This window comes from Oncorhynchus kisutch, unplaced genomic scaffold, assembly GCF_002021735.2.
Source record: "Oncorhynchus kisutch isolate 150728-3 unplaced genomic scaffold, Okis_V2 Okis05a-Okis16b_hom, whole genome shotgun sequence".
NCBI lineage: Eukaryota > Metazoa > Chordata > Actinopteri > Salmoniformes > Salmonidae > Oncorhynchus > Oncorhynchus kisutch.
Window position 1 is genome coordinate 3,630,241 of NW_022261982.1, and position 26,590 is coordinate 3,656,830.

Genomic DNA, 26,590 nt, shown 5'->3' on the forward strand with positions numbered 1-26,590 from the left:
CTTTACAAACCAGGAAATGGTGGAGCGATTCCTGCATATTGCTCCTTTAACGGCATTCCCCACAGAAGTACTTCTGGGTAACCGAGATTAATTATTGTGTCAGATAGTCATCTTCAAGTTTAGTGGGTGGATAGTCCCTCTGTACAGTCAGTGAATGAGTATGTTTTCCAATATATTCCTTACACATGGAAGTTAAACTTGAAATAGTAACACGAGTGGATGGTAGAATGACTGACTGTCTGCCACTGTGTTGCTGCTGATGACAGGCATCTGAGGGATCGGTGCATGTCAGGCCAGGGTAGGAAGTAAGAATAGCCTTCTGAGACACCATAGAGTAGGTCGCAGATGAGACAAAATGTCATCACAGGGTCAGAGCCCACCCAGGCTGACACACACAGACAGACAGACGGACAGACAGACAGACAGACAGACATATGCTCACAAGCATGTGCACACATGCACACTGTAACACACACATACAGTTTGTTTGAGTAGGCAGCAGAAGACAACATATTCAACCATGCAGAGCAGCTGACCTCCTTTTGATGTCCAATATGGAACATCACAACACTGCTATATCATTTAGGACAGTAAGCCTGGTAAATAGTATTATGATAAGCCATAGTAGCAGCCAAAGGATCCACGGCTGTCAGGTGTAAAGAAGTGTGCTTTAAAGGGGCGACCTACAGTACTAGATAGTCTGTCTCTACATATGACATCACTGAATCCAGTTGTAACAGGTTGATATGATTAGAATTACTCAAGAGAATTTACAGTATTTACATATTAGATGACATAATTTCCTCAAGTTCATGTAAACATTGATAGACTGTAATGTTTCTAACATGTTTAGGACAAACAGTGCTGCATGACAGAGGTTTATAACATGTTTAGGACAAACAGTGCTGCATGACAGAGGTTTATAACATGTTTAGGACAAACAGTGCTGCAGGACAGAGGTTTATAACATGTTTAGGACAGACGGTGCTGCAGGACAGAGGTTTCCCTTGATACCATGTATAACTCATACCCCATAGAGTCCCTGTTCATTTTTGGTCCTTCTGAAAAGATACCTCACTGAAAAGGTTCACTAGGCTTGACTGGACTCCTCACTGAAAAGGTTCACTAGGCTTGACTGGACTCCTCACTGAAAAGGTTCACTAGGCTTGGCTGGACTCCTCACTGAAAAGGTTCACTAGGCTCGGCTGGACTCCTCACTGAAAAGGTTCACTAGGCTCGGCTGAATTCTTCACTGAAAAGGTTCACTAGGCTCGGCTGGATTCCACACTGAAATGGTTCACCAGACTTGTCTGGATTCTTCACTGAAAAGGGTCACTAGGCTTGGCTGGATTCTTCACTGAAAAGGTTCACTAGGCTTGGCTGACAATACACGGGTCATTCTGTCCTTTGTTGTAGTGTCCATCACGTTTATGTATCCTGTGGATTCTTCGCAACAGCTTTGTAATGGAAGGTCAGTCACACTATGTTGTTTGAATCCAACCCAGTTAACCATGGTATCCTCAGGAATGAATCCAACCCAGTTAACCATGGTATCCTCAGGAATGAATCCAACCCAGTTAACCATGGTATCCTCAGGAATGAATCCAACCCAGTTAACCATGGTATCCTCAGGAATGAATCCAACCCAGTTAACCATGGTATCCTCAGAAATGTTTGATTGTAATGATGCCCTCTAGGAACCAACAAAGAAGTCATCCTTTTATTATCTCCCTTTTCTTTCTTTCTTTCTTTCTTTCTTTCTTTCTTTCTTTCTTTCTTTCTTTCTTTCTTTCTTTCTTTCTTTCTTTCTTTCTTTCTTTCTTTCTTTCTTTCTTTCTTTCTTTCTTTCTTTCTTTCTTTCTTTCTTTCTTTCTTTCTTTCTTTCTTTCTTTCTCTCTCTCTCTCTCTCTCTCTCTCTTTATCTCTCTCACCTCTTTATCTCTCTCTCTCACTCTCTCTCTCTCCCCTCTCTCTCTTTATCTCTCTCACCTCTCTCTCTCTCTCTCCTCTCTCTCCTCTCTCTCTCTCTCTCTCCTCTCCTCTCTCTCTCTCTCTCTCTCTCTCTCTCTCTCTCTCTCTCTCTCTCTCTCTCTCTCTCTCTCTTTATCTCTCTCTCTCCTCTCCCCCTCTCTCTCTCTCTCTCTCTCCTCTCTCTCTCTCTCTCTCTCTCTCTCTCTCTCTCTCACCTCTCTCTCTCTCTCTCTCTCCTCTCTCTCTTTCAATTTAAGAGGCTTTATTGACATGGGAAACATATGTTTACATTGACAAAGCAAGATAATAAACAATACAAAATTAACAGTAAACATTACACGCACAAAAGTTCCAAAATAATAAAGACATTTCAAATGTCATATTATGTCTATATACGGTGTTATAATGATGTGCAAATAGTTACAAAAGGGGAAATAAATAAACAGAAATATGGGTTGTATTTACAATGGTGTTTGTTCTTCACTGGTTGCCCTTTTCTAGTGGCAACAGGTCACAAATCTTTCTGATGTGATGGCACACTGTGATATTTCATCCAATAGATATGGGAGTGTATCTAAATTGGATTTGTTTTCAAATTCTTTGTGGGTCTGTGTAATTTGAGGGAAATACGGGTCTCTAATATTGTCATACATTTGGCAGGAAGTTAGGAAGTGCAGTTCAGTTTCCACCTCATTTTGTGGGCAGTGTGCACATAGCCTGTCTTCTCTTGAGAGCCAGGTCTGCCTTTCTCAATAGCAAGGCTATACTCACTGAGTCTGTACATAGTCAAGGATTTCCTTAATTTTGGGTCAGTCACAGTGGTCAGGTATTCTGCCGCTGTGTACTCTCTGTTAAGGGCCAAATAAATTATTTCCAATGTGTCAAGTAATTATCCTTTTGTTTTCTCATGATTTGGTTGGGTCTAATTCTGTTGCTAATTGTGTTGCTGTCCTGGGGCTTTGTGTTTGTGAACAGAGCCCCAGGACCAGCTTCCTTAGGGGACTCTTCTCCAGATTCATTTCTCTATAGGTGATGGCTTTGTTATGGAAGGTTTGGGAATCACTTCCTTTTAGGTGGTTGTAGAATTGAACAGCTATTTTCCCAGATTTTGATCGTTAATCTGCATGCATTATTTGGTGTTTTACGTTGTACACAGAGGATATTTTTGCAGAATTTTGCATGCAGTCTCTCAAATTTGGTCTTTGTCCAATTTTGTGAATTCTTGGTCGGAATTCTCCCTCTCTCTCCTCTTTCTCTCCCTCTCTCTCCTCTCTCGCTTTCTCTTTTCACATGATCCTGTCTACGTTTATGTGCTGTTCAAAATATATAAATACAATACAAATGTATTTGAATAGAAATGTTTTCAGAGCAACATAAATCTGACGTTTTACTTAATGCTAAGAGGAATTCAGTAAGTCTGTGTACAGTCAGATGAAATGGCATTCACAGACTAAACATTCATCTAATATCACTGCCATGAATCCAGAGACCATTCAAGTAAGGACACTGAAATCTCCTTGCTTGTCTTACATAATGTTGAAATGTTGAGCACACGGACACAGTCAGAACTGACAAGCAACGCATATTAACGGGTGTATTTTCAACACCAGCTAACAGCTGCGGCAGTTTGCGACGGTGAACCTCTGCACAGTCAAGGCCAGAGTCAGTCACTCTCTCAACACACTGTCTTGATGGGTTGATAAATCCTTCAGGTTTCACAGCCAATAACACAGCATCATGGCGAGCTGCTATTCTTCATATGTGTTCAGTTTCCAGGAACAGGAAACTCTTACAACCCCTGCCAATCTATTTCTATGTGAACCTGGTTTATGTTCAGACTTTATGTAGGCATTCTTCTCTAGGTCTGTTCATGAAGGATCTATGTGTTTGGTAAATGAATGCATGTCACTGAGAGTTTTTCCACTGGGGAAAGGAATATTTTGTCACACACAATCAACAATTAAAGTTCATGAAGCTATTCAACTTGTGGTGATAAATGTTGCTAGTGGAAAGAGATCTAGAGAAACCATGTGTGGTCTGTCGGGCCCTAGTGGAATCTCAACCCTTTATAACAGATTTCAAAGAGCCAGCTAATAGTATATTTATTGGCGTTGCTCCTTAAGAGTTATCCCCACTAGAGGACAGTGATTATGTGGAACTGATTTAGGTTTGTGTAAAACAGTTTAATAAATTAAATAGCCTCTTCATTTCATTGGAGGGATTTTAAAATATGTTTAACAGTTAAATAATAACAAAGTCAAAATAGTAATAACCATTTTAGATCTTAAAAGTACAAATATTGATATTGAAAAACATTTGTCATGTCTTGACAATAGTCCATGTACCATATGTGTCGATGAATACAATGGAAATGGGATGGATAAAGTGAAGACCCCCCCATCTTCCCAATTCCCCCTACATCTCTCTTACACTGACGTTCCAATGGTTACGTATAATACACGCCTACAGAAACTCCTGAAACTGCAAGAGGACGACAAGAGCGGCGTTCGTTCTCACTAGTATGTCGATTCCATCGGGCTGCACATCCACTCCTGAGCCCGAATGTTTATCTAGATTAACAAGTGGAATATTCTTCAGTTGATTTACCCACGAAGTTCGGGAGGCGTTTTATTTGGGTAAGTGTTGTTTTCAGAGATTGCGGTGCAGTATTTTTTTATGATTCTTTAGGTTGAACACTGTGCACAATGAAATGAGAAATGAGACATAAAAACAGCTGTGATCCACAAAAACAACTATTCTTATCTGCATATTTCTTACCCATCTATATTTCCAACAGACAAATCAGTGCGCGTTTCAGTTGGTTAGTAGTCAAATGTGAGTTGTTTGGAAACTTCGTACGTTTTACTTGCGGTGGTCCCTGTACTATATAAAATACAATTAGCTCTCTATCTCGTTTTAAACTATTTGAAACTGAGTTTTCTCAAATTCAGCACATTATGAATTGTGACCATACCATTATTTTAAGTGATCCCCATTCAAAGGGGATGAGATGGCAGAGCTGTCAGACTGATTTAGGGAATACTTAAAGTAGTAACGTTAGCAGGTGCATGGCACAGGTTTAGGAACTGCAATGCCAGTGCAGCGCTGCCATATGTGCCTGGCCCATAAATAATAAACTGAGTGTAAATTTACTTATAGCTGCCTCAGCACAATGAAAGACAATCGACACACTGAGAAAGCAGAGAGAGCAGGAATTCTTCTCTCCAGATTTAACAGTTGGCCATATTGTTGTATTTTATTGTATTGTAGCTAAATGAGGTTTGCTAGTGCTGAAATCGGTCAGATATGTGGAAGGGCAAGGCCGGTATGGGAAGCACTCTTCCACAGCTGTGTGGTAGGCCTACATTAAACAAGTGAGGTACACTACAGTGTTAAATGGTGTTATTATGGTTATAGGAATGACAGGGCCTCAAACACGACAGGCTGCCCTGAGGCTTCTACCATCAGTAGGTTCACTACAACCATACTGTAGAATTACTACTGTCCAGGTGTGCAGAGAGAGTCCTCACACTGACATCACTGTACACATATGTTCCTGCAGTCCACTGTCAGATTCTTTCTGTTGCAATTTTTTTTTAAAATCCTGTTTTTGCTTTGTGGTTATGGGGTATTGTGTGCAGATTGATGATGGGAGGGGTGGAAAAAACTATTTAATCCATTTTGAAATATGGCTGTAATGTAATAAAATGTGGAGAAAGTCAAGTGGTCTGAATACTTTCTGAAGGCAGTGTGTTTGTCATTTTCTCAGGAAGTCTATCTGGCCTAGAAATACATCTGCATGTGTTCTCAATTTAGCTTCAATTCCAGTCCGTATTTTCCCAACTACTTAAAAAGACGCATCAGGCGTCATGCTATAACTTTAAAATAAATAGGTCCTGGGAAGCATTCTAAACAAGTTGTTTGCCGGAATTCCTTTTAAACTCACTCAAGTAAAAACATGTCTATTTGTGGTCTGGCCCGGTCATCACAGAGGCAGTCTGTCTGTGTGTGAGAGTGTGGAACGGGGTGTGAGTGTGGCTGTTGTGAGTCTTGTAATTTAGATTTTTTTTTAGAAGCCTCCTTTCCTTAATATGTAGAAGTCAGTGGTCTCTCCTCTCCCTCTCCTTCTCTCTCTTGCTCTCTCTCGCTCTCCCTTTTCACGTAAAAGCCATGCCACAGAAATTCCATTTGTACAGCACCCTAACTGGGGAGGGACAGCCTCTGGCCCCTGTAGTCCAAAGCAGGCCTCTCTCTTACAAATCACTTAATTAGAGATGGAAGTAGTGGAGCCACAGGGTCAGGAAGAAGAGATGGGGGAAAAGTAGAGAATCTAAGTCTGTGACTCCAGGCAGCCAGAGGTCCAGAGCCTGCTGTGTGTCAATCTGTTCGCTGGTCCATTCATTGCTCCATATCCTCACACCACCTGTCTGCCTGTCTACAACAACCTCAGCACCCAACATTAAGGCCTAGATTCAATCAGATCAAGCATTAACCGGTGATAGCCGACACCCGCGTAGCTGATGTTTTGGTGTTGGAGGTGTCAGAGGTGTCAAATCAGTGAGCAGCTACTCTTGATCAATGTCACGAAGCCACACCCGTCCATCCCACTCACGTTACAAGTTCAGAATGAGAAAGTGTAGGCTATATCTCAAATTTAAAATCCTTAATCAATATGAGGATTTCTATCAGCCTAATCAAGGTGTAGATTACATCTCACATTCCAGTGTTCAAACAAGGCTGCATGGGATTTCTCTTAATAATCCGACTCCGTGTAGCCAATGGCAATGCCCACATGATGTATAATGCCAGGAACCACTTGTGGATCTGACAGCTCTAACACAGTTCCAACTCTGACACTGCCAAAACAACCACTATGTGGATGTAGGCTAAAGCGGATCTGATTGAATAGAGCCGTAAATCAACTTGACATCATAAAGGAATGTTCTATGTCATCATAAAGCATCATAAAGGAATGTTCTATGTCATCATAAAGCATCATAAAGGAATGTTCTATGTCATCATAAAGGAATGTTCTATGTCATCATAAAGGAATGTTCTATGTCATCATAAAGCATCTTAAAGAATGTTCTATGTCATCATAAAGCATCTTAAAGAATGTTCTAGGTCATCATAAAGGAATGTTCTAGGTCATCATAAAGCATGATCAAGAAAGTTCTAGGTCATCATAAAGGAATGTTCTAGGTCATCAAAAAGGAATGTTCTAAGTCATCATAAAGGAATGTACATCATCATAATGGAATGTTCTACATCATCATAAAGGAATGTTCTAGGTCAATTTAAAGGAATGTTCTACATCATCATAAAGGAATGTTCTACATCATCATAAAGGAATGTTCTACGTCATCATAAAGGAATGTTCTATGTCATCATAAAGCATCATAAAGGAATGTTCTAGAACATCATAAAGGAATGTTCTAGGTCATCATAAAAGAATGTTCTAGGTCTACATACAGGAATGTTCTAGGTCTACATACAGGAATGTTCTACATCATCATAAAGGAATGTTCTACGTCATTATAAAGGAATGTTCTACATCATCATAAAGGAATGTTCTACATCATCATAAAGGAATGTTCTACATCATCAATAAGGAATGTTCTACATCATCATAAAGGAATGTTCTACATCATCATAAAGGAATGTTCTACGTCATTATAAAGGAATGTTCTACATCATCATAAAGGAATGTTCTACATCATCATAAAGGAATGTTCTACATCATCATAAAGGAATGTTCTACATAATCAATAAGGAATGTTCTACATCATCATAAAGGAATGTTCTACATCATCATAAAGGAATGTTCCACATCATCATAAAGGAATGTTCTAGGTCATCATAAAGGAATGTTCTACATCATCATAAAGGAATGTTCCACATCATCATAAAGGAATGTTCTACTTCATCAATAAGGAATGTTCTACATCATCATAAAGGAATGTTCTACTTAATCAATAAGGAATGTTCTACATCATCATAAAGGAATGTTCTACTTCATCAATAAGGAATGTTCTACATCATCATAAAGGAATGTTCTACTTCATCATAAAGGAATGTTCTACATCATCATAAAGGAATGTTCTACATCATCATAAAGGAATGTTCTACTTAATCAATAAGGAATGTTCTACATCATCATAAAGGAATGTTCTACTTCATCAATAAGGAATGTTCTACATCATCATAAAGGAATGTTCTACATCATCATAAAGGAATGTTCTACATCATCATAAAGGAATGTTCTACATCATCATAAAGGAATGTTCTACTTCATCAATAAGGAATGTTCTACATCATCATAAAGGAATGTTCTACTTCATCAATAAGGAATGTTCTACATCATCATAAAGGAATGTTCTACTTCATCAATAAGGAATGTTCTACATCATCATAAAGGAATGTTCTACATCATCATAAAGGAATGTTCCACATCATCATAAAGGAATGTTCTACTTCATCAATAAGGAATGTTCTACATCATCATAAAGGAATGTTCTACTTCATCAATAAGGAATGTTCTACATCATCATAAAGGAATGTTCTACTTCATCAATAAGGAATGTTCTACATCATCATAAAGGAATGTTCTACATCATCATAAAGGAATGTTCTACATCATCATAAAGGAATGTTCTACATCATCATAAAGGAATGTTCTACATCATCATAAAGGAATGTTCTACATCATCATAAAGGAATGTTCTACATCATCATAAAGGAATGTTCTACATCATCATAAAGGAATGTTCTACATCATCATAAAGGAATGTTCTACATCATCATAAAGGAATGTTCTACATCATCATAAAGGAATGTTCTACATCATCATAAAGGAATGTTCTACATCATCATAAAGGAATGTTCTACATCATCATAAAGGAATGTTCTACTTCATCAATAAGGAATGTTCTACATCATCATAAAGGAATGTTCTACATCATCATAAAGGAATGTTCTACATCATCATAAAGGAATGTTCTACATCATCATAAAGGAATGTTCTACTTCATCAATAAGGAATGTTCTACATCATCATAAAGGAATGTTCTACTTCATCAATAAGGAATGTTCTACATCATCATAAAGGAATGTTCTACATCATCATAAAGGAATGTTCTACATCATCATAAAGGAATGTTCCACATCATCATAAAGGAATGTTCTACATCATCATAAAGGAATGTTCCACATCATAATAAAGGAATGTTCTACTTCATCAATAAGGAATGTTCTACATCATCATAAAGGAATGTTCTAGGTCATCATAAAGGAATGTTCTACGTCATTATAAAGGAATGTTCTAGGTCATCATAAAGGAATGTTCTACGTCATTATAAAGGAATGTTCTAGGTCTACATAAAGGAATGTTCTCCGTCATCATAAAGGGCAGGATGGTACAGTAATAGAACCGACAGGATGTCCGGAGCTCTTGGAGAGTAGACCATATCTCATCGACTAGCGCCATATCACCAGCAGCCTCCCAGACAACCTCTTGACGTTCCACAGTGACACTGAAGGGCACAACGCCTCCGCAATACATTTCTCTGTGCCAGTCCTACTACTTCTCTAGCAGTCAGTCCCAGAGACCAGGCATGTAGAGGTACAGTATGGGCTTCAGTCCATTGAAACATAGAGTTCACTCTTAGAAAAAAGGGTTCCAAAAGGGTTCTTCGGCTGTCCCCATAGGATAACCCTTTTTGGTTACAGGTTCCTCGTGGAACCAAAAGGGTTCTATTTGGAACCCAAAAGGGTTCTACCTGCAACTAAAAAGGGGTTCTTCAAAGGGTTCTCCTATGGGGACAGCCAAGGAACCCTTTAAGCTCCTTTTTTAAAACTAAATCAGTGAGTGACAGATTTACCTCAGGACTTCCTATAAAACGGACAGCAGCAGGTTCTTAACCCAGGCTGCCCTCTGTATAACCACTAATTATATCTACTCCCACAATATGTCCCTGTCTATGGAGGTACCAGAGGGGTAAGAGCCCTTACAGTTGACTTACAGCACCTCAAAGTGGTTCAACAATCTGTGCTCTACGCACGATTCAATCTTGAATTTCAATGGAATGGATATTGATTTAAAGCTTAATTGCGACCAGTCTTTCTTTGGAATCCAAAACCGACGATTTTGTTACATGAGACATATGCTGTGTGGCTTGAGGGAAATTATTTTTGACCAGGTTTTTATCATCTTCCAGATCAGCACTACACTTAGACTGAGTTGCTCTCTCTTCAGTTGCAATAGTTTAGCTGTTGTTGTCATTTAGGATTAAGTTATAATTTATCTTAATTAACCCTAGCCTCTTTTAGTAATTTTCAGCATCTCTTATCCAGAATGACTTAGAGGGAGTGCACAGATTTTCATACTGGTCTCCCATGGGAATCAAACCCACAGCCCTGGCTTTCCAAGCACCATGCTCTACCAACTGAGCTACTTGGGACTAACCAGATTCTCATACATAGAGGCCCATGTATACTGTATAATCCTCCATTGGCTGACTACAGTGGTTCAGACGTCTCTTAGCTTCTTACTCAGTGTTGTAGTATCCCACAGAGATAAATGACATCATAGAGAGAATCATACTCCTACAGCAACATTTGATCTGACTAGTTATTGTGGATCTCTGAACACAACAGAAGGTATTAGCATCTCTCTCTCTCTGCCTCTGTACAGTAGTGAAGGGAAGAACCCCAGTCATTCACAGAGGATTGTTGTTCCCTGTTTGACCTGGAACATCACGTTGCCTGGTTCAGGATCACCTTTCCCACCTGGTCCTAGTACAGGAGGACAGGAGTCCTGGTTCAGGATCACCTTTCCCACCTGGCCCTAGTACAGGAGGACAGGAGTCCTGGTTCAGGATCACCTTTCCGACCTGGCCCTAGTACAGGAGGACAGGAGTCCTGGATCAGGATCACCTTTCCCACCTGGCCCTAGTACAGGAGGACAGGAGTCCTGGTTCAGGATCACCTTTCCCACCTGGCCCTAGTACAGGAGGACAGGAGTCCTGGTTCAGGATCACCTTTCCCACCTGGCCCTAGTACAGGAGGACAGGAGTCCTGGATCAGGATCACCTTTCCCACCTGGCCCTAGTACAGGAGGACAGGAGTCCTGGATCAGATATGTTAACATTGCCAAAGCAAGTGAACTAGATAATAAACAAAAGTGAAATAAACAATAAAAATTTAAAGTAAACATTACAGTCTCTCTCTCTCTCTCTCATTTCCTGCCCGACCTTCCACCTGGGCAAGTGATTACTGGCCAGTGGCCAGTGGAATGCAGAGAAAGAGAGAGCGATGTAGATGGAGAAATAAATAGAGAGAGATAAAATGATGAGAGAGAATACATGTGGTTTCTATGCAGGTCGCATCTTAGAGGAAGGATTTAATTGAAGCCATTTCCTGCCATCAATCATGCCCTTGAATCTAATCAAAATTAAATACAATATTACTTTATATGCTAAAATGCTACCGCAACAACCACTCTTTCATTTCCAAAAGAATGCATGCAGCACAGGAGGCTGGTGGCACCTTAATTGAGAAGGACGGGCTCGTTGTAATGACTGGAGTGGAATCAGTGGAATGGTATCAAATACATCAAACACACGGTTTCCATGGTTTCCACGTGTTTGATGCCGTTCCATTGACTCCGTTCCAGCCATTATTATGAGCCGTCCTCCCCTCAGCCTCCACTGGCATGCAGGTAATAAAGTGTTGGTGACAGATCTGGCAGAAGGGTTGAGAGGAAGGAAGGAGGGTTGAGGTTCCTGTCTCAATGTATTCTAGTTGACGTGCTTTGAAAAGAAAGACTTGAATGGAAACTACATAACGTGTTTAGAATTATATGTGCATCAATCTGATATGAATAAATATATAATAAATATATAATACTTATCTTTTAGTTTGGGTTAGATTGTCTGCTGTGTATCTCATGAAGATTGCACGTAAATATATTTATACATAATTAGAGCGTTATTGAAGTACAAATTATAACAGTATCTCTTTAGACCACAGACATAGTATATTAAAGCATTCATAAGAAAAACTGTGAGAAATTATAAGAAAACAAACATTTACAACCGTACGGTCGTCATGAAGGACAGCAGGCAAAAATACAACCGTACGGTCGTCATGAAGGACAGCAGGCAAAAATACAACCGTACGGTCGTCATGAAGGACAGCAGGCAAAAATACAACCGTACGGTCGTCATGAAGGACAGCAGGCAAAAATACAACCGTACGGTCGTCATGAAGGACAGCAGGCAAAAATACAACCGTACGGTCGTCATGAAGGACAGCAGGCAAAAATACAACCGTACGGTCGTCATGAAGGACAGCAGGCAAAAATACAACCGTACGGTCGTCATGAAGGACAGCAGGCAAAAATACAACCGTACGGTCGTCATGAAGGACAGCAGGCAAAAATACAACCGTACGGTCGTCATGAAGGACAGCAGGCAAAAATACAACCGTACGGTCGTCATGATGGGCAGCAGGCAAAAATACAACCGTACGGTCGTCATGAAGGACAGCAGGCAAAAATACAACCGTACGGTCGTCATGAAGGACAGCAGGCAAAAATACAACCGTACGGTCGTCATGATGGGCAGCAGGCAAAAATACAACCGTACGGTCGTCATGAAGGACAGCAGGCAAAAATACAACCGTACGGTCGTCATGAAGGACAGCAGGCAAAAATACAACCGTACGGTCGTCATGAAGGACAGCAGGCAAAAATACAACCGTACGGTCGTCATGAAGGACAGCAGGCAAAAATACAACCGTACGGTCGTCATGAAGGACAGCAGGCAAAAATACAACCGTACGGTCGTCATGAAGGACAGCAGGCAAAAATACAACCGTACGGTCGTCATGAAGGACAGCAGGCAAAAATACAACCGTACGGTCGTCATGATGGACAGCAGGCAAAAATACAACCGTACGGTCGTCATGAAGGACAGCAGGCAAAAATACAACCGTACGGTCGTCATGAAGGACAGCAGGCAAAAATACAACCGTACGGTCGTTATGAAGGACAGCAGGCAAAAATACAACCGTACGGTCGTCATGAAGGACAGCAGGCAAAAATACAACCGTACGGTCGTCATGAAGGACAGCAGGCAAAAATACAACCGTACGGTCGTCATGAAGGACAGCAGGCAAAAATACAACCGTACGGTCGTCATGAAGGACAGCAGGCAAAAATACAACCATATAAATCTGACTTCAAGCCAAGGCCAAGGCCATCCTCTAGCTTTTTGCTAATGTGCTTTATTCAAGCTACTTTATTGAATAATGATGCCCGCCAAGGCTTCTTATTAGAGATTGGGCAGTTTATTTGAAGTTCAATCAATGAATATTGATTATCTTTCTGATATGGGATAAGACTACTTGGCATAGTAAATTATGTGAATAAATGAATTATAAAAATAAAGAAATGTCTCACATTACCAGGCTTTAAATGGAGGTAAAGGAGGGCTTTGTAATAGTGGAAAAAAAGGTTCCGTTTTCGGCAGAATGGGGATTAATAAAGTCCATCAATATCTTATCTCTGCAAGGTGTAAAATTCCAACCGTATCAGTATTGCTCTCTCTACCCGGGATTGAGTAATTGAACCCCTGCCATTGGCCCATACATTGTTGAACCAAGTTGAGTCTGTGCATCCAGAGTCATGGAGGAGGAGAGGAGGCTCATTATCTGTCCCTGGTCTGAACCCATAGAGAGTCCAGCATCAGGGGCTTTGTCATGGGTACTGGTCCCATTTACCAGGCTCACTGGTATGGAAGTAAAGATGGTCTTTAGTGGGGCAGACACCAGTCTCCCTCCAGGCAGACCCACCATTGTCCTCTCTGGCCTGGGCTGGTAGTCAGGCTGTATATCATAGGAAAACAAAACAGACATTCCATCTCTAATCTAGTTGGTCTTCTTTTTGTCCAGCTCCTCTCATTGTTTTACAGAGTCAGGGATTAACAACATGAACATCCGATAATCTGACTGGTTATTTAGCTGTAGAGCGTTGGCTTACTTAACATGACTTCCCCATGACTTCCCCATCCTCTCTGGGTCGCTGTGTGACCGGTGGGGGCCAGGAGCCTGACCTAGAGCTGGAGCTCTCTTACTGCCCTAACCATTTGTTCAGTTACAATGTGTTTTCAATGGGAGGGGAATAGGGATATTTAGTAGCTGTAGACTATAATAGATGATTTAGTAACAGATCAGTAATACAGATGTAATAACATGTAATAGATGTAGACTATAATAGATGATTTAGTAATAGATCAGTAATACAGATGTAATAACATGTAATAGATGTAGACTATAATAGATTATTTAGTAATAGATCAGTAATACAGATTTAATAACATGTAATAGATGTAGACTATAATAGATGATTTAGTAATAGATCAGTAATACAGATGTAATAACATGTAATAGATGTAGACTATAATAGATGATTTAGTAACAGATCAGTAATACAGATTTGATAACATTTAATAGATATAATATGTCGGTCCTCAAAGCAATCCTTTACCCCGTTCAAGCAACCTGAGAAAAGCCTTCATCAATCCACAGACTGTGATCCTAGCTTCATGGGATTCACTATAGGGTTAGTTACTGGATGCCATCTGAGTCGGGGTCTGGATGACATTTAGCTAATGACGCAAAGCACAGCGCACACAACAGCATGAGTGAGATACAGACAACTGATCACCTACTCCGGATGTACTGATCGATCTCTCTCAATCCATCTCTGTCTTTCTCTCTGTCGCTGTCTCTCTCCAACTCTGAGGATGTTTACCTTCAATATTTTATTCACTGATTGATTTCCCTCAACAGTGTCCTGGACGTTGACCAATCAGACAGCTGCATGTGGAAGGTCTCAGCCAATGATGGAGGCCTGGCCAGCAGCCTGGGTCCTACTTTTAACGCTAATTGCTGATTGGCTGGAAGCGGCTCAATCGCGGGACTTCACTGTGAAGGACATCATCCTCCTCCATCCATCAAGTATGAATACACATGCATTGGAAATGTATTTCTGTATCAAATTGTGGTAGATGCAGTCGGACCTTTCTTTTCTTCTGGTGGAGTCTGCTGGCAATGTCTCCGTGACCTTTGAAATGAGTAATCAATACTGAGATGTGACCATTATAACAGCCAAGAGAAAAGGCATCCATCCATGACCCTCTGATCCAGAGTTCTTATGGGGGCACACAGGGGCACGTTCCCCCTCAGATTTGTCCTGTAAATGTTTTTTAAAATATATATTATTGTAATTTGTATTATTCTTCTTTTATGAATTTGTCTTTAACTCGCCAAGATAGGTTTCCAATCTCCAAACCTCATAACTAGACACCAAGAAGCCATTTCAGGCTATCAAATTAGAGTCTCTATTTATAAAACAAGCTGTAGAAAGTTGGTTTCAATTTCAGTTTAATCCCCCAGAAAAGACAGAACAAATATGACAACAAATATTGTGGTTAAACTCAAAATATTGTAATTTATCATTTTTTTTAAATTTATTTTGAGAAGTAAATAAACCCACTCCAAAATGGTATAATGTTTGTAAATGATGTCATAAATAGGACTGGTGGAGTTACGTCACACACGCAGCTAACAAAAACATACGGACATGTCTGCTCTACTCAAAATTACAACCAATTAATTGCAGCTTTACCGTAAAAACGGAAGAGGCAAGTGGAAGGGGGAGAAAGTAAGGAAAGTTCTCTCAGCCCTGCATTAAAGAACAACATTGGTTAAAGACAATTGTGATAAATTAAAAAAGTATAGCAGTTTTATTTCAGGACCAAAAATGGACAGCTGCTCCATATAGATTACAAAATAGTTGGGGAGAGATTTCAATGTACCGATTCCATGGCACATGGTGTAACGGTTCTCTAGGTGTGAAGGAGAGTCGGACCAAAATGCAGCGTTGTGATGATTCATGTTATTTGAATAAAGGAAAACCTATACATGAAGAAACTACAACATAATGAACATGTGAAAACTGAAACAGTCCTATCTGGTGCAAACACAGAGACAGGAACAATCACCCACAAACACACAGTGAAACCCAGGCTACCTAAATATGGTTCCCAATCAGAGACAATGACGAACACCTGCCTCTGATTGAGAACCATATCAGGCCAGACATAGAAATAGACAAACTAGACATGAAACATAGAATGCCCACTCAGCTCACACCCTGACCAACCAAAACATAGAAACATACAAAGCAAACTATGGGCAGGTTGTGACACATGGTTTATAAACTGATACACAAAATGACGCTGGATTCAAAACGTATATTATGATACAACCTTCTTGCAACCAATACCATTTTATCTATATGTGGGATACAACCATCCCAGCTCTGCAGATTTTGCTGCGAAAAGACAGAATCATTAGCTCATTTGTTTTGGTACTGTGAATATGTAGCTTGTTTTTGGTCGCAGGTACAGGAATGGCTGAAGAATTGCAACATTTGGAGCTAACTCTGCAAATAGCACTGCTGGGTGATTTAGTCAATCGATAAATTATATTTAAATTGAACCTTTATTTAACTAGTCAAGTCATTTAAGAAGAAATTCTTATTTACAATGGCGGCCTACCCCGGCCAAACCTGGACAACGCTGGGCCCTATGGGGGTCCCAATCACGGTCAGATGTGATACAGCCTGAATTCGAACCAAGGACTGTAGTGACACCTCTTGCACTGGGATGCAGTGCCTTAGATCGCTGCGCCACTCGGAAGCCCTATATAATAATACTCTTAACAAAAATATTTATCTTTAACTTACGATCTGTATAAACTATGAGAATAGAAAGGTTCAGAACTTTTGTGAAACATCACAGCACAGTTGAACAATATATAAGCAAATAGAAATCCAAACAGAGATAGATGGGAGGGGTTGAGTGGAGCTTAATGGTGGGACTGAAGGGTGGGATTGTAGAAAAAAAGCTGTTTCAGGTGTTTGAAAAAGGCAAAATTATTGAAGGGCTTGGCCCTTAGCCGACCCCCCCCCCCCCCCCCCCCCCCCCCCCAGCCATACTCACATACTTTGTGCCCCCTCAGATCTTTGAGGTGCATGCCCTGCTCTGATCCCCAGACAGTTGGTAATGGTCACAGTCAGGCCTCTCTCCACCCTGCCTTCATCTTTGAAGGTACTTTCCATATCTAGATGAAGAGATTATAATAAAACAATATTTATCCACAATGCCAGTGTAGAGACATCTTCCTCATCCACTCAGAATATGTACCACGGTGTGACACAGTCTCTGGCTTCTTACATCTGCGGTGTTGGGTATCAGTGAGATGTGTGCGAGTTTCCAGACGTGACTTCCTGTTTCCCACCCCTTTCTCTCTGTGAAACTGACACGCATTCTGTCCCTCAGCCTTCAGTTCCTCAGACTACAGTACAGTATACTGGTCCACAGTGACAACTGGGCTCACCGCCGTGTGAGAAGTATGGAAACGCACAGTAGCTCTAAGAGGCAGGCACGTACGAGGTCAGACCTCTAATGGTTCCCCTCCTCTACTCCCCTCCATCTCCCTGCAGTCAAACACTGAAATCTCATCTAATGGATTTTACCTCAGCTCTCTTGGCACAATCTGCCTTCAACATCTGATAAGCCAAGAGCTCCTATATCAGGTTTATGGTTGTTCATTTCATAGGGATACCTGAGCTGAATTCCCCAAGAAATGCGTGTCTGTTTGGACCCACGCCCCGGCATGTACAGGGGGATAGGATGACCTTGACCAGCCCTGGGGGCTTGGGGTATGGAGGGTGGATTAGAGGGAGTATGTGTGTGTTAGTGTGTGTGTTTGTGTGTGTGTGAGAGTGTGTGTGTGTGTGTGTGTGTGTGTGTGTGTGTGTGTGTGTGTGTGTGTGTGTGTGTGTGTGTGTGTGTGTGTGTGTGTGTGTGTGTGTGTGTGTGTGTGTGAGACTGGCAGGCAGGCAGACTTTTGTTCGCTGAGTGAAGTTTGGATGACCCTAAGACCTGTAGCTGTCTTAGGATGTGTCCCAAATGGTACGTCATTCCCTTTATAGTGCACTACTACCCCATGGGCCTTGATCAAAATTAGTGCACTATACAGGGAATAGGGTGCCATTTGGGATGCAGTATATCCAATGGGAGGCCTGATTCCCAGTGTTCTTAGTATTAACATAATGGTTGTCAATTGAACAAACCAGACAAGCCTACTGTTTGATCACGGCAGATGGTCTCCATGCAAAGTTTAGTGACCATTCTATTCTAGAATCTAGATGGTTGAACTGACGGTTCATTAATTCAATTCAAACTGTATTGTCCTCTCATAATATAACACTTAACAAAGACACACAGAGTGAGTGTAGTTAAATGTCCTGTGTGTACTGTAGTTAAATGTCCTGTATGTACTGTAGTTAAATGTCCTGTATGTACTGTAGTTAAATGTCCTGTATGTACTGTAGTTAAATGTCCTGTATGTACTGTAGTTAAATGTCCTGTATGTACTGTAGTTAAATGTCCTGTATGTACTGTAGTTAAATGTCCTGTGTGTACTGTAGTTAAATGTACACATCGCTGTAGCTCTGAGGACTACACATCGCTGTAGCTCTGAGGACTACATATCGCTGTAGCTCTGAGGACTACATATCGCTGTAGCTCTGAGGACTACACATCGCTGTAGCTCTGAGGACTACACATCGCTGTAGCTCTGAGGACTACACATCGCTGTAGCTCTGAGGACTACATATCGCTGTAGCTCTGAGGACTACACATCGCTGTAGCTCTGAGGACTACACATCGCTGTAGCTCTGAGGACTACACATCGCTGTAGCTCTGAGGACTACACATCGCTGTAGCTCTGAGGACTACACATCGCTGTAGCTCTGAGGACTACATATCACTGTAGCTCTGAGGACTACACATCGCTGTAGCTCTGAGGACTACACATCGCTGTAGCTCTGAGGACTACACATCGCTGTAGCTCTGAGGACTACATATCGCTGTAGCTCTGAGGACTACATATCGCTGTAGCTCTGAGGACTACATATCGCTGTAGCTCTGAGGACTACATATCGCTGTAGCTCTGAGGACTACATATCGCCGTAGCTCTGAGGACTACATATCGCCGTAGCTCTGAGGACTACATATTGCCGTAGCTCTGAGGACTACATATCGCCGTAGCTCTGAGGACTACATATCGCTGTAGCTCTGAGGACTACATATCGCTGTAGCTCTGAGGACTACATATCGCTGTAGCTCTGAGGACTACATATCGCCGTAGCTCTGAGGACTACATATTGCCGTAGCTCTGAGGACTACATATCGCTGTAGTGCTGAGGACTACATATCGCTGTAGCGCTGAGGACTACATATCGCTGTAGCTCTGAGGACTACATATCGCTGTAGCGCTGAGGACTACATATCACTGTAGCTCTGAGGACTACATATCGCTGTAGCTCTGAGGACTACATATTGCCGTAGCGCTGAGGACTACATATCGCTGTAGCGCTGAGGACTACATATCGCCGTAGCGCTGAGGACTACATATCGCTGTAGATCTGAGGACTATATATTGCCGTAGCGCTGAGGACTACATATCGCTGTAGCTCTGAGGACTACATATCGCCGTAGCTCTGAGGACTACATATCGCCGTAGCTCTGAGGACTACATATTGCTGTAGCGCTGAGGACTACATATCGCCGTAGCTCTGAGGACTACACATCGCCGTAGCGCTGAGGACTACATATTGCCGTAGCGCTGAGGACTACATATTGCCGTAGCGCTGAGGACTACATATCACTGTAGCTCTGAGGACTACATATCACTGTAGCTCTGAGGACTACATATTGCCGTAGCTCTGAGGACTACATATCGCTGTAGCTCTGAGGACTACATATCGCTGTAGCTCTGAGGACTACATATCGCTGTAGCTCTGAGGACTACATATCACTGTAGCGCTGAGGACTACATATTGCTGTAGCTCTGAGGACTACATATTGCCGTAGCGCTGAGGACTACAACAACTCACAATTAGGAGTCAAATGTACAATTAGCTTTTCTTCTATAGCTCATTGAGTAATGACAATGTATTGATTCAGGGAAGTGTTTTTTTCATTTTGGGACATGTTATTAAATCTAGATGGTGAATAATAGACTTGTGCTCGTCTCCTCGTCTCCACAGCCACACCTCATCCTGGAGGGTTCAAGTGCTTCACATGTAAAGATGCACCAGACAACTACGAATGCAATCGCTGGGCTCCGGACGTATACTGCCCACGAGGTAATTACAGGAAGGTATTTCTGGTATTTACAGCCTGCTCTGTATCTATCATCAAACCCTGTTTTTCAGACCCTCTCGACTCCGTCCAGAGCAGAAATATAAATTACAGGAAAATACCAGGCTGTAAAATGAAGGGTTATCAATGTTGTCTTTGCTGGTTTCTGTATCTTAAACATAGTGTATTTCACTTAAGCTCGACGTGTTTAGATAAGAAATTGAATTGGCAGGTTGTGTAATTCCACAGGCTCTCTTCTTTTATATAGATGATCTTTTGATCTTAAAAGCACATTCTTTGAGTTATTAACAAATGATAAATAGTAGTTTATCACATGAAATGTGAGGATTGGTTTAAATCACTGGAATCCATCTGAACCTCGGGCTCTTTCAGTGTTACCGTCCACTTCAGTAAGAAGTGGATTAACACATGATATTCATAGAAATGAATGACATTGCTGTTGAAACGTAAGCTACATTTGCGTTTACATTAACTGACATACAATAAATGTGAAAGTGATGTTTTTTTTTATCATCGTTCAACTTATTGCTCATTGGTCCGTTATTTCTCAGGATTCCATAGTGTCTGAACGTTAGATCACATGTATCCATCTCTCAGCCGTTATTTCTCAGGATTCCATAGTGTCTGAACGTTAGATCACATGTATCCATCTCTCAGCCATTATTTCTCAGGATTCCATAGTGTCTGAACGTTAGATCAAATGTATCCATCTCTCAGCCGTTATTTCTCAGGATTCCATAGTGTCTGAACGTTAGATCACATGTATCCATCTCTCAGCCGTTATTTCTCAGGATTCCATAGTGTCTGAACGTTAGATCACATGTATCCATCTCTCAGCCGTTATTTCTCAGGATTCCATAGTGTCTGAACGTTAGATCACATGTATCCATCTCTCAGCCGTTATTTCTCAGGATTCCATAGTGTCTGAACGTTAGATCACATGTATCCATCTCTCAGCCGTTATTTCTCAGGATTCCATAGTGTCTGAACGTTAGATCACATGTATCCATCTCTCAGCTGTAAATATTGCAGATTGCACCTTTAACAACAGTGTCTGTGTGTCTGACAGAGACCCGGTACTGCTACACCCTCCATGTGTTGGACGTCCAGGGGAACACTGTGTCTGTGACCAAACGCTGCGTGGCCCTGGCCCACTGTCTGTCTACAGGCTGCACCCAGGACAACCATGAAGGATACAAGGTCATTCAAGAAGCCTCTTTCCTTTGAATAACATTACATTCCTGACACGGCTGCTGAAGCAACTCCTAAATGTACAAGTGCATTTCATTTACCAGGTGAGGGACTAACCAGGGGCAGTTATCAACGGGGACACACATACGGGGACACGTATGGAAAGAAAGATGATGTTTGGAACTTTTATTAGTAATATTTGCAGTTCAGAATGTGGCTCTGCTCTGTGGTGTCTGGTGTGATTTACCACACTGTCATGGTAATCTCCGGGCCCTGGTTTAGAATGATCTCACTTGGATAAGAATCTGTTCCCTTCTCAGCAGTTGTTATTTGAATGTCTTTCTGGAAATTCCTCCTGTCTGTGTTCTGTTTGTGGACTGTCTGTAGTCTGTCTGTGTTCGGTCTGTAGTTTGTATGTGTTCTGTCTGTAGTTTGTCTGTGTTCTGTCTGTAGTTTGTCTGTGTTCTGTCTGTAGTTTGTCTGTGTTCTGTCTGTAGTTTGTATGTGTTCTGTCTGTAGTTTGTCTGTGTTCTGTCTGTAGTTTGTCTGTGTTCTGTCTGTAGTTTGTATGTGTTCTGTCTGTAGTTTGTATGTGTTCTGTCTGTAGTTTGTATGTGTTCTGTCTGTAGTTTGTATGTGTTCTGTCTGTAGTTTGTCTGTGTTCGGTCTGTAGTTTGTCTGTAGTTTGTATGTGTTCTGTCTGTAGTTTGTCTGTGTTCTGTCTGTAGTTTGTATGTGTTCTGTCTGTAGTTTGTCTGTGTTCTGTCTGTAGTTTGTATGTGTTCTGTCTGTAGTTTGTATGTGTTCTGTCTGTAGTTTGTATGTGTTCTGTCTGTAGTTTGTATGTGTTCTGTCTGTAGTTTGTATGTGTTCTGTCTGTAGTTTGTATGTGTTCTGTCTGTAGTTTGTATGTGTTCTGTCTGTAGTTTGTATGTGTTCGGGTCTGTAGTTTGTATGTGTTCTGTCTGTAGTTTGTATGTGTTCTGTCTGTAGTTTGTATGTGTTCTGTCTGTAGTTTGTATGTGTTCTGTCTGTAGTTTGTATGTGTTCTGTCTGTAGTTTGTATGTGTTCTGTCTGTAGTTTGTATGTGTTCTGTCTGTAGTTTGTATGTGTTCTGTCTGTAGTTTGTATGTGTTCTGTCTGTAGTTTGTCTGTGTTCTGTCTGTAGTTTGTATGTGTTCTGTCTGTAGTTTGTATGTGTTCTGTCTGTAGTTTGTCTGTGTTCTGTCTGTAGTTTGTATGTGTTCTGTCTGTATATTTAGATTTTTGCTGAAAGCACCATTTCATCTATTCAAATTCTGTGTGCGTGTTAACGTACTAGGTGAATAAAGGTGATTCTATCTCTACTCCTGATTCCAGGTCTGCACTGCTTGCTGTGAAGGAAACATCTGTAACATGCAGTTGCCAAGAAACAAGACAGACGCCATCTTTTCCACCACCTCTCTCCTCCACAGCAGTAACGGTCTACTCACACACTACTGGCTGCTCACTGGCTGTCTGAGCTCTACCGTCATCAGTGTCATGCTATCCAACAGTCTATGACATCTAACACTCCTACCGTCATCAGCGTCATGCTATCCAACACTCCTACAGTCATCAGCGTCATGCTATCCAACAGTCTATGACATCTAACACTCCTACCGTCATCAGCATCATGCTATCCAACAGTCTATGACATCTAACACTCCTACCGTCATCAGCGTCATGCTATCCAACAGTCTATGACATCTAACACTCCTACCGTCATCAGCGTCATGCTATCCAACAGTCTATGACATCTAACACTCCTACCGTCATCAGCGTCATGCTATCCAACAGTCTATGACATCTAACACTCCTACCGTCATCAGCGTCATGCTATCCAACAGTCTATGACGTCTAACACTTCTACCGTCATCAGCGTCATGCTATCCAACAGTCTATGACATCTAACACTCCTACCGTCATCAGCGTCATGCTATCCAACAGTCTCTGACATCTAACACTCCTACAGTCATCAGCGTCATGCTATCCAACAGTCTATGACATCTAACACTCCTACCGTCATCAGCATCATGCTATCCAACAGTCTATGACATCTAACACTCCTACCGTCATCAGCATCATGCTATCCAACAGTCTATGACATCTAACACTCCTACCGTCATCAGCGTCATGCTATCCAACAGTCTATGACATCTAACACTCCTACCGTCATCAGCGTCATGCTATCCAACACTCCTACAGTCATCAGCGTCATGCTATCCAACAGTCTATGACATCTAACACTCCTATCGTCATCAGCGTCATGCTATCCAACACTCCTACAGTCATCAGCGTCATGCTATCCAACAGTCTATGACATCTAACACTCCTACCGTCATCAGCGTCAGGCTATCCAACAGTCTATGACATCTAACACTCCTACAGTCATCAGCGTCATGCTATCCAACAGTCTATGACATCTAACACTCCTACCGTCATCAGTGTCATGATATCCAACACTCCTACAGTCATCAGCATCATGCTATCCAACAGTCTATGACATCTAACACTCCTACAGTCATCAGCATCATGCTATCCAACAGTCTATGACATCTAACACTCCTACCGTCATCAGTGTCATGCTATCCAACAGTCTATGACATCTAACACTCCTACAGTCATCAGTGTCATGCTATCCAACAGTCTATGACATCTAACACTCCTACCGTCATCAGCGTCATGCTATCCAACAGTCTATGACATCTAACACTCCTACCGTCATCAGCGTCATGCTATCCAACAGTCTATGACATCTAACACTCCTACCGTCATCAGCATCATGCTATCCAACAGTCTATGACATCTAACACTCCTACCGTCATCAGCATCATGCTATCCAACAGTCTATGACATCTAACACTCCTACCGTCATCAGCGTCATGCTATCCAACAGTCTATGACATCTAACACTCCTACCGTCATCAGCGTCATGCTATCCAACACTCCTACAGTCATCAGCGTCATGCTATCCAACAGTCTATGACATCTAACACTCCTATCGTCATCAGCGTCATGCTATCCAACACTCCTACAGTCATCAGCGTCATGCTATCCAACAGTCTATGACATCTAACACTCCTACCGTCATCAGCGTCAGGCTATCCAACAGTCTATGACATCTAACACTCCTACAGTCATCAGCGTCATGCTATCCAACAGTCTATGACATCTAACACTCCTACCGTCATCAGTGTCATGATATCCAACACTCCTACAGTCATCAGCATCATGCTATCCAACAGTCTATGACATCTAACACTCCTACAGTCATCAGCATCATGCTATCCAACAGTCTATGACATCTAACACTCCTACCGTCATCAGTGTCATGCTATCCAACAGTCTATGACATCTAACACTCCTACAGTCATCAGTGTCATGCTATCCAACAGTCTATGACATCTAACACTCCTACCGTCATCAGCGTCATGCTATCCAACAGTCTATGACATCTAACACTCCTACCGTCATCAGCGTCATGCTATCCAACAGTCTATGACATCTAACACTCCTACCGTCATCAGCGTCATGATATCTAACAGTCTATGACATCTAACACTCCTTCTGCATGGTAGAGCAAGTAGATGTACAGTTTGATCACCAGATATTTGGTGTTATAATTTTATGAAGTTGCTTTTCTGTTGTTTAATTTATTTAATTTTTCCTATTTTTTAACCGAGACAGTATTGATGGAATCTTCTAGATTTTGGCTCATCGTAAGAAGTTCTCCTGTTATATTTACTGGATTCTATGTGCAGTATGTGATATATGTACATAGTATTTATTTTGTATAATACATTTAACAATTGTTAAATACCTGTAGTTAACATTGGATTCAGGTAGAATGAAAAGTGAACTAGGTTGCAGTGCGGTGTTTTTGTTCCTGGAGTCGTGTGATTGGTTGGTTTAGGCTGTGTGCCCACCATACCCATGAGACTGATGACTGATCATTTCCTCTCAACCCATTGGCTATCTGGCGCTGGAAGATATGACGTCAACCATAACACTACAACGTTGTAATGTTTCTGTATTTCTTACAGTTCTGTCCAATAGAAAGGTTGCCACTTATTGATTAGCATGTCGTCTTGAGGATGATGGTCTAAACATCCTGTACTGATCCCATATACCAGGTTTGGTATACATTGTGTTCACCATTAAATGTATTATACCAGGTTTGGTATACATTGTGTTCACCATTAAATGTATTATACCAGGTTTGGTATACATTGTGTTCACCATTAAATTGATTATACCAGGTTTGGTATACATTGTGTTCACCATTAAATGTATTATACCAAGTTTGGTATACATTGTGTTCACCATTAAATTGATTATACCAGGTTTGGTATACATTGTGTTCACCATTAAATTGATTATACCAGGTTTGGTATACATTGTGTTCACCATTAAATTGATTATACCAGGTTTGGTATACATTGTGTTCACCATTAAATTGATTATACCAGGTTTGGTATACATTGTGTTCACCATTAAATTGATTATACCAGGTTTGGTATACATTGTGTTCACCATTAAATGTATTATACCAGGTTTGGTATACATTGTGTTCACCATTAAATGTATTATACCAGGTTTGGTATACATTGTGTTCACCATTAAATATATTATACCAGGTTTGGTATACATTGTGTTCACCATTAAATGTATTATACCAGGTTTGGTATACATTGTGTTCACCATTAAATGTATCGTTTGCCTGAACATGTTTCTACAGTATAAACAGTATCCACATAACCAGATAGTGTAGTTTGTGGAATGCAAGATATTTTAGATCCCGCATGAGGCGTGTGGAGTCCGACTGAGGTAAGGTTTCACAGTGAAGGTAACATTAGGAAGAAATAAAGGTTTGGAGTTTAGAGGTGCAGAAAAAAAGGACCATTCTAACAGCCTTCTCTTTTTCTCACCTCTCTGCTTTCCTCTCCAGGAAGTAAAAAGGTAAGGTCTTTCTCAGAGCCTCTGCATCCAGGAGGTGTAGTTTAAAAGCCTTGTGAAGGAGATTATGTTAAGCTGCAGGGGTGTTTCATTTTAAAGGACTTCCTTTATCTGATTCTGGCCGTCAGACTGGATGGGCACAGTTCCAAAC

General features: G+C 41.2%; 1 protein-coding gene across 1 annotated transcript; it reads left to right on the forward strand.

Annotated features, from left to right (window-relative positions):
• Positions 1 to 4,446: 4,446 nt before the first annotated feature.
• Positions 4,447 to 26,191, forward strand: LOC116359761 (ly6/PLAUR domain-containing protein 6-like). Its single transcript, XM_031813303.1, has 5 exons — positions 4,447 to 4,607; positions 14,824 to 14,991; positions 20,156 to 20,254; positions 21,340 to 21,470; positions 22,822 to 26,191. Exons 2-5 carry the CDS (start codon positions 14,874 to 14,876, stop codon positions 23,002 to 23,004), a joined length of 531 nt encoding a protein of 176 aa, XP_031669163.1. The 5' UTR covers positions 4,447 to 4,607; positions 14,824 to 14,873; the 3' UTR covers positions 23,005 to 26,191.
• Positions 26,192 to 26,590: the final 399 nt, after the last annotated feature.